The sequence below is a fragment of the Leptodactylus fuscus genome, chromosome 6, assembly GCF_031893055.1.
Source record: "Leptodactylus fuscus isolate aLepFus1 chromosome 6, aLepFus1.hap2, whole genome shotgun sequence".
In the NCBI taxonomy this organism is placed as follows: Eukaryota; Metazoa; Chordata; class Amphibia; order Anura; family Leptodactylidae; genus Leptodactylus; species Leptodactylus fuscus.
Window position 1 is genome coordinate 139,820,094 of NC_134270.1, and position 13,445 is coordinate 139,833,538.

The window sequence follows — 13,445 nt, forward strand, 5'->3', positions numbered from 1 at the left end:
AAGCCTGTCAGGGATTATAGGTGTTTGCCTCTTCATCTATATGGTGGTTATCATGGTAGCCAGGGGCTTGGTGAAGGCCATAATTCCTAACATTATGGCACATCATAAGAACAATACACTGCAGAAGTGATAAAGAAAAATGTACAATGTGAATGAAGCGTTGGCGCACTAGTGTGACCAGATCTCCTTCCACTCGTGCGGGTCTGCTGGAGATCACTGTCCTCGAAGCCACATAGTAGAGAATGGAGGGCACAAGCGCACAAGTGCTTCATACACAGGAAGGCTTCGGGCCCACGTTCCCCAGTCACTGGGGGTCAAAGTGATTTGATACTTATGCAATGGGGATAAGTGTGTTTGTGGCACAAGAGGAGGGATAGGGGAGTCCGGAGTCCGGGGGGCTTGTCTACAGACAGTCCCTGGTACACATCCACTATTCACACTAGTCAGTAAATCTGTGTGTCTGCTGAGCTGGTATATACAGGAACACAGATGGTATATACAGGAGTACAGCTGGTATATACAGGAGTACAGCTGGTATATACAGGAATACAGCTGGTATATACAGGAGTACAGCTGGTATATACAGGAGTACAGCTGGTATATACAGGGGTACAGCTGGTATACACAGGAGTACAGCTGGTATATACAGGGGTACAGCTGGTATATACAGGGGTACAGCTGGCATATACAGGAGTACAGCTGGCATATACAGGAGTACAGCTGGTATATACAGGGGTACAGCTGGTATATACAGGAGTACAGCTGGTATACACAGGGGTACAGCCGGTATATACAGGAGTACAGCCGGTGTATACAGGAGTACAGCCGGTGTATACAGGAGTACAGCCGGTGTATACAGGGGTACAGCCGGTGTATACAGGGGTATAGCCGGTGTATACAGGGGTACAGCCGGTGTATACAGGGGTACAGCCGGTGTATACAGGCGTACAGCCGGTGTATACAGGAGTACAGCCGGTGTATACAGGAGTACAGCCGGTGTATACAGGAGTACAGCCGGTATATACAGGAGTACAGCCGGTGTATACAGGAGTACAGCCGGTATATACAGGAGTACAGCCGGTGTATACAGGGGTACAGCCGGTATATACAGGGGTACAGCCGGTATATACAGGGGTACAGCCGGTATATACAGGAGTACAGCCGGTATATACAGGAGTACAGCCGGTGTATACAGGAGTACAGCCGGTGTATACAGGAGTACAGCCGGTATATACAGGGGTACAGCCGGTATATACAGGAGTACAGCCGGTATATACAGGAGTACAGCCGGTGTATACAGGAGTACAGCCGGTATATACAGGAGTACAGCCGGTATATACAGGAGTACAGCCAATGTATACAGGAGTACAGCCGGTATATACAGGAGTACAGCCGGTGTATACAGGAGTACAGCCGGTATATACAGGAGTACAGCCGGTGTATACAGGGGTACAGCCGGTATATACAGGGGTACAGCCGGTATATACAGGAGTACAGCCGGTATATACAGGAGTACAGCCGGTGTATACAGGAGTACAGCCGGTATATACAGGGGTACAGCCGGTATATACAGGAGTACAGCCGGTATATACAGGAGTACAGCCAATGTATACAGGAGTACAGCCGGTATATACAGGAGTACAGCCGGTGTATACAGGAGTACAGCCGGTATATACAGGAGTACAGCCGGTGTATACAGGGGTACAGCCGGTATATACAGGAGTACAGCCGGTATATACAGGAGTACAGCCGGTATATACAGGAGTACAGCCGGTGTATACAGGAGTACAGCCGGTATATACAGGGGTACAGCCGGTATATACAGGAGTACAGCCGGTATATACAGGAGTACAGCCGGTGTATACAGGAGTACAGCCGGTATATATAGGAGTACAGCCGGTATATATAGGAGTACAGCCGGTATATACAGGGGTACAGCTCTCCGGCACCTCCCGAACACAACCATCACCAATTGTCACCCGGCCTGCTCAACTACTGCTCCATCGCCAAGGGAACCCTGTTACCTAGCTATAGGCGACACAAGCTGGAGGCTGTGCAGGATATCCCCCGTATATGCTCATACCTATATCTATATGAGAGAGAGAGAGAGAGAGAGAGAGAGAGAGAGAGAGGAGATAGATAGATAATAGATGTAGATCATAGATAGATAGATAGATATGAGATAGATAGATAGATATGAGATAGATAGATAGATAGATAGATAGATAGATAGATAGATAGATAGATAGATAGATAGATGTAGATCATAGATAGATGGATAGATAGATAGATGATAGATAGATAGTATCATACTTGCCAACTTTTGAAAACTCTATGGAGTAAAGCACCATTAGCACACATGTGTTTTTTGAGTGTAGCATGCTGTACTATTTAGCCCAGTATAATGCCAGGTTGGCTATATTCCACCTCTCCATATTTTGCAAAACGTCAGCACACATCCTCATTATTTTACTCTTGGGAGTATTTATTTATTGGCCTCTCAGACTATATTCACACTTTCTTATTCCACATCCCCAAAAAGTGCTGCATTTTTGTATTACTTATCTTTCGTGGATTTCTGCACCCATTGCCAGTAAGGTATATCTTGTGATGTTTTGGACTTTCTTTTGTATAGATAGATTAGTATGTGATAGATGGATAATAGCATAGCTCCCAACCGTCCTGCATTCCACGGGACAAATGGAAGGGAATGGGTGGGGCCAATTTAAAAGTGGGTGTAGCTCAATTTGTCACGGCCCGCCCACATTTTGTTCCTCTTTCTGTCCTTTAAAAGTTGGGCGGTATGGATGATACATAGAAAGAAAGAAAGAGAAAGAAAGATGAGATAGATAGATACATAGATAGAGATAGATACATGAGATAGATAGATAGATAGATAGATAGATAGATAGATAGATAGATAGATAGATTTTTTTACTGCATTTCCTTTGGCAATAAATAGATATATAACAGGCTGTAGGGAGGATGGAGGGGACAGGGGTGGAGAACGTCTCAGCCATGAAGGGGTTTGAGGTCTGGCTAATGCTTCAATTTGAGGTCATTGAGCCGTAGAGGTGTCAGTTTCGGGTGGTTTAACAGCCAATATTCCTGAGAAGCAGAGAGAGAGAGGTCTCATTATCTGGAAGGTTCTGTGCAGAAGAATAATAGTATATCACTGAGCTCAGGGACGAGGCCCAAGGGATCTCATTAGACAATGTGATGAGGAGAGAAAAGCTGCAGTCATGGAAGCAGAACCCTAATATTCTTTGTTTATTACCCCTGGTGAACAGGGCTAGGCTCGTGTCGCTGTAGTAATGTCGCTATGTAGAGACAACTCTGTCCTTTGGTATACTTGGCGAATCTGTCTCCTGCAGTAGTTATACCGCACATGTACACAATATTGTCAGAGCTCGTGTACCATGACCTGATATGTCTGCTAGTAAGAGATCTACTGAATCTCCTATCAGTCACGCTCCCTTGTTAACAAATCTTAATGGATTGTATAGCAGGAGAGCCTGATGTGGTTAGTTATGTCCATCCAGCATAACCAATGCCATACCTGTCCATTGCTCTCCTATAGATTGAACCATACCTACCCTATGAGTTTACAAGTGAGGGGATGCTGCAGAGACTGCACGCCTATATCCAGCACCAGGTAAGCCGCCATGTCATTAGATACCTGCAACAATCCAGAAAACATGTATCGCCTGCTGGAAAATGTATTCAGCTCCAACGGTGACCCTCCGTAAACTGTGCTTCATGCTGTACCACCGAATTGTTAAATCAATGAAAAGCCGACAGTTTGATGGCTGTCTCCGGACCGCTGGTATTAGCATAGTCCAATTTGCTGGAAATGTTCATTAAACATAATGCCTAGCCGCGCATAATGGAGCAGAATGTGCTTTAAATTCCTTTTCTGTCTGTTTCTTTTCCTATCATTGTCTCACAACATTTTATTCTTTGTCACATTCCCTTTACTTTTGCTATTTTACCACCATTCTTTTATATCCATCCAATGTGTGATCCCTTCCAGGAGTTTTGCTCTCCTCCTTTGCCCCTGCCCATTCCCATTAATGCATCCCAGGTTCATCTTCCCTCTCCCTTGGTTCTCATAAACCATACACACTTGACTTGGTCAACAAGTGAGCCCCCTCCATCCATGTGGCCACCCATCACCTCAATGCAAGTATGGCTGTCTGCAGAAGGAGAATCCTGCACGAGTGCATGCTGGGACCGGGACTTGGTGTGTGAGCCCACGTTCTTCAGTATCATCAACAGGCAGAGTGTTCTGGAGCAGTAAGTATATGCTTATATACTAGTCCTATATCATATATCATGCCTACAGGCCAGGACTCTGTGGGATGGATGTGCAGATAAAATACCCAGGCTCAGTAGTAACCTGGCTCCTTATTGAGTTCTGGTTCTGCTTTGATTCATGGTTTGTTCATGGATTAATTTATCTGTACACCTCCAGAGATAGATAGATAGATAGATAGATAGATAGATAGATAGATAGATAGATAGATAGATGTGAGATAGATAGATAGATAGATAGATGTGAGATAGATAGATAGATAGATAGATAGATAGATAGATAGATAGATAGATAGATAGAAGAGACAGATAGATAGATAGATGTGAGATAGATAGATAGGAAACAGATAGATAGATAGGAGATAGATAGGAGACAAATACATAGATAGATAGATAGATAGATAGATAGATAGATAGATAGATAGGAGACAGACAGATAGATAGATAGATAGATAGATAGATAGGAGACAGATGGATAGATAGATAGATAGATAGATAGATAGATAGGCAGGCTCAGACTGGCCCACAAGAGTACAGGGTGAACCCCCTGAGCCAGCTCACCTCCCCTAGGCTAGCATTGATTGAAAAGGGGCCTGGCGACATGCCAGAGCCCCTTGTCATTTATAATATGTATAGCGGTCGGGGAAGCAGGCTCTCCCTGACTGCTTACATAGTGATCTGGGGCTTCAGCCATTTCCAGCTGGCCGTGGGCCCTGTATCCCGCTGGGACCAGTCGCACTCCCTGAGACCATGATCGTTACGCCACTGGGTCTGCCAATTCAGCTAGACATATTTTACTCCATATTGGCCATTCATATTTTTCATATATGATTATAAATGGGTCCTTATGGACCTTGGGGTTAATGTCTCAAATGTTTCTATATTAGCCATATATGTGCCCTGGTTGTTTTTTTTTTTGTTTTTTTTTTTAATTCCTAGTACAAATTTAGAGAAGATGTCGATGTTCTCATTGCACTCATCTCTGGCACTCCCGGCGCATGCGCGGTTTTCAGTGAAGCAATGGCAGTACACCTCCACTTCACAGCGCAGTAAAGTCAATATGTATTGCCTTGGCTTCATTATGGAATTGCGCATGCGCTGGCAACACATATTGATATCACAGTACCAATGATACTTGTGCCCGCTGAGACTGTAGCCAAATATGGATTGTTAGGATTGTGACTAAACAATCTGTTTCCAAAATCTAATAGGAGCGAGATTGTTACATATAAAGACTACTAGTGTCTCATAGGTCACAGTGTTTGTACAGAAGAGATGGAACAGTACGGCACAACGGGTTAGACACAGCGGCATCTAAAGCTCAAAGACGGCCGCACTACAGAAGGATCTCTGTTTGACACAAAGACGAATAAAATAGAATATGGGTTCTACTGATCCCAACAAGATTTTCTTATCTCTTTTTGCCTTCGGAGGAGCAAAAAGGAAGCTTTGTCTTATTTGAAGATGTTATTTTGGGCTATTTTGAAGTTTACTTGGTGGTAACAATTGGCTTTACAAAATGCCGTTCCTTTTGTTGCATTCTTAAAAGTATTCCATAGAAAAGGCCGGACGAAGCCGGAAATGATGAGCGTTCAGACTGCCTTAAGAAAAATGTCTTCAGTTAAAATAAGATAAAAAAAAGATGGCACATAATAAAGATAAAAATGTAATAATGTATAAAGATAATATAAACCTAAGAATATGTGGACTTAATAGGAAAATTTTTCTAAATCAATGCCAATGATAAGTGGTTGTCCGTAGCAACCAATTAGAATGCTTGTTTTCATTTCAAAAACATCCTTTGGAAAATAAGAACTGGAATTTGATTGGTTACTATGGTAAGTGCACCGCTTGTATATTGCACCAATTTTGATAAATCTCCCTCCCTGTTTTTTACATCTTATAAGAGCAATATTATCTTTAAATGGGGTTTTTGTCTTTGCCGTATCAACCAAATGGTCAGTTCAGCTCTGAAACTAGTAATATATTTAGGGGGGTGTCCATGCACAATTCCTGGGCCCCAATGTATATTTTGTAATGAGGCCACTACCTACCTTGTGCTGTATAGAACAATGGTATATTTTATGTGGCAGGGGAAGCTTTGGGACCCCCATCAGGATCCAGGGCTCGGTAATGACTGCTACTGCTGCATCTCCCGCTACACCCCTGTACGCACAGTGGATTAATGTTGGTCAAACCTGCAGTTTTTTGGGGGCCTCCGATGTGTACGGGGGTATCCCAAATCTTTTGTTCATCATCTGTTAATGTTGCCATGCCTGATCCTTTTTGTTCTCAGTGGCACTCCTATCTCCGCATTCAGAACCCATGCGTACTTGGCATCTCCAATTAAATATGATCCAGCAAGTATTGAATGTGCGTTTTTGCATCCATGACTTCTTAACTATTTAAGGGACAAGTAGGAAGGAGTCTTCTTCATCAGACCAGCGGTAACATCAGATTGTAATAATGCGGCAGGAACTAAAAAAGTCCCATCACTTGTCCTGAAATGTCATTAAATATTGGCATTCTTCATGAAATAAAGTTGTTCCATCTTTGACTCTTCGTGAAAACGTATGAATACATTGAGAATTGGGCTTTCCCATTTGTCTTTATCCATATGGAATGTCCCTATACAGTATGACAGTGTCCACTCAGTGCCGACAGTATCAGACCGTGTAGGGGGACGCAGTGTTATTTCATGGGTGTTTTTCAAGACATCTAGGAATCTAACCCAAAAACTCTGGGCATTAATCTCTCCATTTAGTTATACCAGGGACCAATAAATCAATCAAATGATCTACATACTCTACTAGGAACATGATCATTTTCTGCAACATTTTCATGCAACCATTGGTCATATTGATCAGCATGGCCTATTTGACCTATACCAGCTTAATATTTATTGGCAGCTTAATGGCAGCCCTAAAGCTAGCCATACTGGTTAGAAATATTGACAGCACTAGTCAACTATCTCTCCCCCAATGGTAGATGTCGCCGGAGAGAAGGATCAGGCTGTTGGATTTCAACATGCTTGACCCTTTTGTTTTCATGAGAGATAAACCGCTGCCAAACACTACTTACTCCACTCTCGCTATTCAAAACAAGTGCACACTCAGCCAAGCTATACATGTGTACAGGGACTAGGAGATATCTGTCAGCCAGCTTAATTCCGGTAGAGATGTCCATAAACGTTGACCAACAACTGTTCCTCCAGCTTGGATAAGAAGTAGAGAATGGATTAAACCTGATAAAATGTAATAAGCCTGGTCCTACAAATGATGTTGGGGAGAGGCAGGGCCCCTATAAACATTAAATAGTTGGCCAGTCCCACCACAATTTGGCAAACTTTTCTATTGTGCGTATGTGGACCTTAAGATGCACTGATACCTAATGTTCTGTCTAGATGTCTATCATATGTTGTATCTCATCTCATTTTGTCCCCCATAGACTTGGAGCCCGGTGTGAGAGTACAGAATCTGTTATGAGCCACTTGTACCCAGCCGTGTCACCTTCTGTCCGGGAATGCTACCTTCAGAGGGAACCATTACTCTTTAGCTGTTCAGGACAAAGCACAAAGTTCCGCAGGCTGTGCCCATGTAGAGACTACCGACGTGGACAAGTCGCTCTGTGCAAGGACTGCTCGTGATGGGATGGCATGTTCATTCCAACCAATAAATGTCTCCATTAAACTTCCAACTACTGATCATACGGACTGCTGCATGTAGAGGTCCTACTGTACCTTCAATAACTGAACCTACAGGCAGGGATCTCTGCCCAGAGTTTTATGCTGCAGCATAAAGCAATAGTGAGCATACTATACACTTACACAACAACCTGTGTAATACATCTTGGAGCCACGTAATGATCTCCATGCCCTCGTACGGTTATGGATCAAGGGTCGACATCGTTTTTATAAGTAAAGCACAATGAAGATAAAATCCAACAGCAACAACATTGATCTGACCAGTCAGCAGGAATAGAGCCGCAAGCGTTCAAGAACGGATCCTTCAGAAGGGGCATGTACTTACTGCAATATTTAGGATCTACGTGTAATAAATACGGAATTGGTGCCAGATAATGAGGCGCAGCCAGTGCCAACCTAGAAGGGACGTCATTCCCATTTCTGAACATTACTGATGTGACTATATGATTTTTGTTTTTTTTACAGATAGATGAGAACACAAATACTATTGAAATGTCGGGGACTCGGAATTACTATGAAATCACCTGGACCAAATGTGCAATTCATGACAGTAACTTGTTATAAGCCACGGTGGTGGGGAATGGGTTACCAGGAGGAGATTTATGCACTTTTTTCTGAAGCTGACACTTCCAATTAAACTGGAATGTGTGAAAAGAAGCCGCGTGAGCAATAGGATTTCCTTCAGATATTTATGTTAATAAAGGCTGAATTGGTGAAATAGAATTGACATGACTTATTTTGAGTTTAAAGGAGCACACCGGGTACAACTGACCCACTGGGCCTGTTTTCATCATCTAGGATAAGGATTCAGTATGGTGCCTTTTTCTGCCTCATAAAATGTAGCTTACCGGGGTTGTCTAGCTCCTCTCACCTACCAGCTTAGACTGGGAATTTGACTGATGCCCTCCAATTATTTTCCTCTTGTAAGCAAGAGTATGATACTTGCTCGGCATCAAAAAGTTCCTCTGGCAGTCACCCATCCAGTGGTCACTAGGTCGCAGTGCTGAAACTGAGCTGCTTTTTGCTCTCCTTCCGTTCTCTTTTTTTTGTTGCTGCTCCATGGTTCAAGTTACAGCAGCTAGTTAGAATCTCTGGCTGTTGTAACTTACTCCATTCCTGCAGAAGAGAGAGTGGGAAGTCAGCACTGTCAGCATTTTTACCTCTGCTTGAGGCAAGTCCCCATACTGCCCCCTTGTTATGCCCCCACATTAAGCATAACACAGTGTATCAGTTTTGCCCGGAGTGGTCAACATTGTGTTACCTGTGTCCATTTATGATTCAATAAATATATCTTTTTGATTTCCAATTTTTATAGAAGTATGAATCTGTGAGAATAATTAGTGTAATATTTCCAAAACATTTGTTGTAGGGGAGAGTTTGATGTCCCATGGATGTGCTATACGGGAAAACACACAGTAGATGGGGAGTCCATGGTATGAAACCGTAGGGACATGTATCTGAAAATCTTAAATAATAATAATAAGTGAGCTGTGACAACAATTCACCTTGTAGTTATATGAGCAAAAATACATTGACCAAAACTTATTTGAACCCATTCTGTATTTTTTATGGGCATCATAGATGGTGCCCCCCTGCACTGGACATCCATCTTATAGCAGAGACTCTCTAACAAGCAGCACTTCTTATTATGTAGATTCATCTGAACGACCTTCCCTGTGGTAACATACACTGTTTAAGGCTCATGAACTGGCAGCAACTTTCATATCGAAGGGGGCTTACTGTGATGAGACAGCCCCTTCAAATATTTTAAGTGCTTGTGCAGCTGCTCAGAGGTCCTACTACTAGAGGGCGCCACTACCCCCTGCCAGAGAGATAGCACATCATTGATTCACTAGCTAGAATTAAGCTTTATCTTGAGCATATGGGTCTATAATTTTTGCCCTATTCTATCTGTGTCCGCCTCTTTAAAGGGAACCTGCCACATGCTGTTCAATCTGCAGGAAATATGCTATAGAGTAATAGGAACTGAGCTCTGTTCTTTCTATGCTAAGAAGTCCTATGAGTGATTGACATCTATCTCTGCATGCACAGTTGTAGAGGAGAGGCTTTCAGTCACTAATAGCTCCGCCTTCGAGACTTCTCAACATGGAAAGTTCAGAGACTTCAATGGATAAATGACAGGTTATATCAAGTTTCCTATATATTTCCTATTCCTTTTGTAGACAATCTGTAATAACAAAAGCTGTGTTACCGCAACATAGTGCCTTAGCCTAAATGTATCACAAGACAGAGGGGCTGAGTACACGGGCCATGATCTTACGATTGTCTCTATGAAATATTGACCATGACATACAGATCATTAGCAGGTTGCATTTGACATACAGTCTCTTCTTTTCATTTCTATGGACTAAAGAACAATTTTTTGTCCTTGAGCTTTAGGACAGGTTAACCATCAATGAATATTCTATGTGCCTGCCACGGCCCCACGTAAGGTGAGACATTGCACGTTCTATTAATATATGCCTGGCAGAGGTAAATTGATTTTCAGTAGAGCGGTGACACTATCAATTTCTTTTTCCTATAGCATGTTATTAGGTGATGAAATATGACTATAATCTCTGAATATAATGGGGTTTTTAGATTTACAGAAATAAAGCATACAGCAGCCGTCCCACCAGAATAATCCCTTTCTAAAACCGGATCTGGCACTTCAATATGCAGTTGACGTGGAAGCTGCTCTATGCAATGACTCCATGGTGGGACATAAAAGAGGTTGCCTGCTCCAGGTCCTACTTTGGCCTCCACTTAGGTTCGCCATTGGTGCAACCAGCGATTGACTGACAAATCTTATCCTGTGTGTCAAGCAGGACCAAGAAGTAGAGACCAGCAGGGACCTGAGAAGTTTAATAATAATCAGAGGGAGGGTATGTAAAAATAAAAAAAAGCACTCCCCTTTCTTAGGCTCCTCCATGGCATCCTTCGACATTCCAACCTTCCTCCCCAGAGGTCCCCTGTCTCCTGGCTTTCCCAGATCATAGACATTGACATCATCATTCCCAGGTCACCGTTGAGGCCTCAGCAGTCACATGGGGGGCTTCTATGTTATCACACTTTAACACTGTGTAGTCCGTGCATGATGACATTGACACCCCCAATATAACTGCTGAGGCCTAATCATAGGTCACATCAGTGACTTGGACGGCTGGAAGACCGAGATCTGGGCCAGGGAATAAGACCAGAATATGGAGGATGCCACGGTGGTGCTTAGGAAAGGTGAGTAAGTGTTTTTTGTATTTTAACGTGCCCTCACTGCCTTCCAATTATTATACTCTGGGGTCTGATCACCCTTCTGGTTTAGACCGAAATAAAATTTCGTGGCAAATCTTGTAATGAACACACATCACAAATCATAGTATGGATCTGTCGTACAACAAATCCACCAGAACAGCATTTCCAAAATGAGGTATGGGTAAAAAGTGTCTCATTGTAGAGACACAGTGGTGTATAGAGACTTATTATTCAGTGCACTGTGGGAAAATATGCAAATTAGCTCATACTAGCAAAGAGCAAATCTAATTTGAATTTTTTCCCATGAAACATTGCCTGAATAATAAGTCTCCATACACCACTGTGTCTCTTAAATGAGGAACAGCGTACCTCCTTCCCCAGTGCTCCGTCTTAGGCATCTCATCCAGCAATCCAGTTAGGCTCCGATTAGTCCACAGGGGAGCAGGTGAATACCCCAGTGGGCCTCTGACCCTGGAGAGATAGTGGGCCCCTAAACTTCAAACCCTACAAGAGTGGTGCATGGCACATTACACTCATTGCAATCCATAGACATAGGCAGCATCTCATGCAGCCTATGCTCCCATATAATAAACTGCGCAGTATATTTATCACACCTACAAGTTTATTATATATAGATGGATTGGGTGATGGAGATGACATATAGACACAAAAACAGGTCCTTCCTGGGCCCCATCTCCTTACTGTCACCGTGGGGCCCCCATCACCAATCATATTTCACCATTACCTATTATTTTGGTGATGGAGCTTGGGGTCCCTAGTCTAATGAAAAAGTGAGTCAGGGGGTTATTGAAAGGGTCAGAGGACAGAAATAGTCCAAGGTGACGGCTAGATAGCAAGCGGCGTATACGGAAAAATATGTTCATTTACAGGAATTTGTGAATGGGTGGCAGGTAATATTTCCATTTAGCTGTTTAGTGGGCTCCCACATGGTGGACCCTATGCACTCAAGTCTAAAACCGAATCCATTAACCCTACTCTGTATTGATGAGGTGGAGCAAACACTCACAAAAGGTCTAGAGATGGGTTTGACTCTGGTTTTGCTTGTATTTTTTGATCAATTTGTTAATTCTCCCATTGCTCTTGGAGGCCAATTAAATTTGAATAATGGCTCCTTTAGGTTAGGATGCTTCCCATAGTATTAAGACATGATTGACCAAATTAACTTTACAACAGATCAGAAGGACCACATTGCATCACTTGTCTCCAGAGGTCCATATAGGAGATATGGAGACTTCCAGCTTTCTATACTCTCCATGGCTTCCTCTGTAACCTTCCCTTTCTGATGAGTTGTGTGAGTTGTCACATCAGACGGCAGGGATCGGACATTGCTGGGCTCTCATTTGTAGATATGGCGTCTCGGCTGATCTGGGCATCGGCTTATAGTTCATTAATTCCTGTGGTTTTATTCCAGCCACTTTCATACTCCATGCTGTCAGCTGTGCTCATCCTCTCAATGAATCTTACAGATAATGTTTGAGTGGAAATTAGATGTGCTCAGAGATAAGTAACTTCCCTACGTCATAAGAAATCGCTGAGGGAAATTTTTATTTTCCTCAGAAATATTTAGATGTCAAATAATCTTCTTTAATGTTCCTTGAAGATCATCTCCAGATAATGTTCATGAACTCATTCGGCCTTATTGCTCCGCTACATAACTATTATGGACAGCGCAATTGTAAGTCGCTCAAACAGAGACACTGTGGGGAAACTGTTGGAGAGTCTCTTACGGGACTATATACAGGAGGACATGACAGTGAATAATATTAGCCGTGACAGACAGCATGGCTTTACTAAGGACAGAGGATGTCAGGCTAACCTGGTTTTTTTGTGTGAAGAGGTGACAAAAGGGTAAATGTGGATATTGTGATATTGGATTTTGCAAAGGCTTTTAGCGCTGTCCATAATAGACGCTTTATAGGTAAAATCTGGTTCTTTGGTTTAGAAAATATAATCTGTCACAATCATCCAAAGAATCCCAGGGCTCAGTTCTGGGTACCCTGTTATAAGTGAGATTCAGTGCTGGGTCCTTTGTTATAAGTGGTGTACCACAGGGTCGAGTGCTGGTTCCTCCGTTATAAGTGGTGTACCCCTGGGTTCAGTGCTGATCCCCTGTTATAAGTGGTGTACCCCAGTGCTCAGTGCTGGGTCCTCTGTTATA

At 43.0% G+C, this 13,445-nt stretch overlaps 1 protein-coding gene across 1 annotated transcript in view; it reads left to right on the forward strand.

Annotated features, from left to right (window-relative positions):
- MGAT5B (alpha-1,6-mannosylglycoprotein 6-beta-N-acetylglucosaminyltransferase B) overlaps window positions 1-8,892 on the forward strand; it is a 69,713-nt gene extending 60,821 nt beyond the window's left edge. Inside the window, exons 17-19 of the mRNA XM_075277419.1 lie at window positions 3,581-3,655; window positions 4,034-4,296; window positions 7,762-8,892. Of these exons, the coding sequence (XP_075133520.1) occupies window positions 3,581-3,655; window positions 4,034-4,296; window positions 7,762-7,960 (537 nt within the window). The 3' untranslated portion in view covers window positions 7,961-8,892. The remainder of the gene's footprint in view (window positions 1-3,580; window positions 3,656-4,033; window positions 4,297-7,761) is intronic.
- The last annotated feature ends 4,553 nt before the right edge of the window (window positions 8,893-13,445 follow it).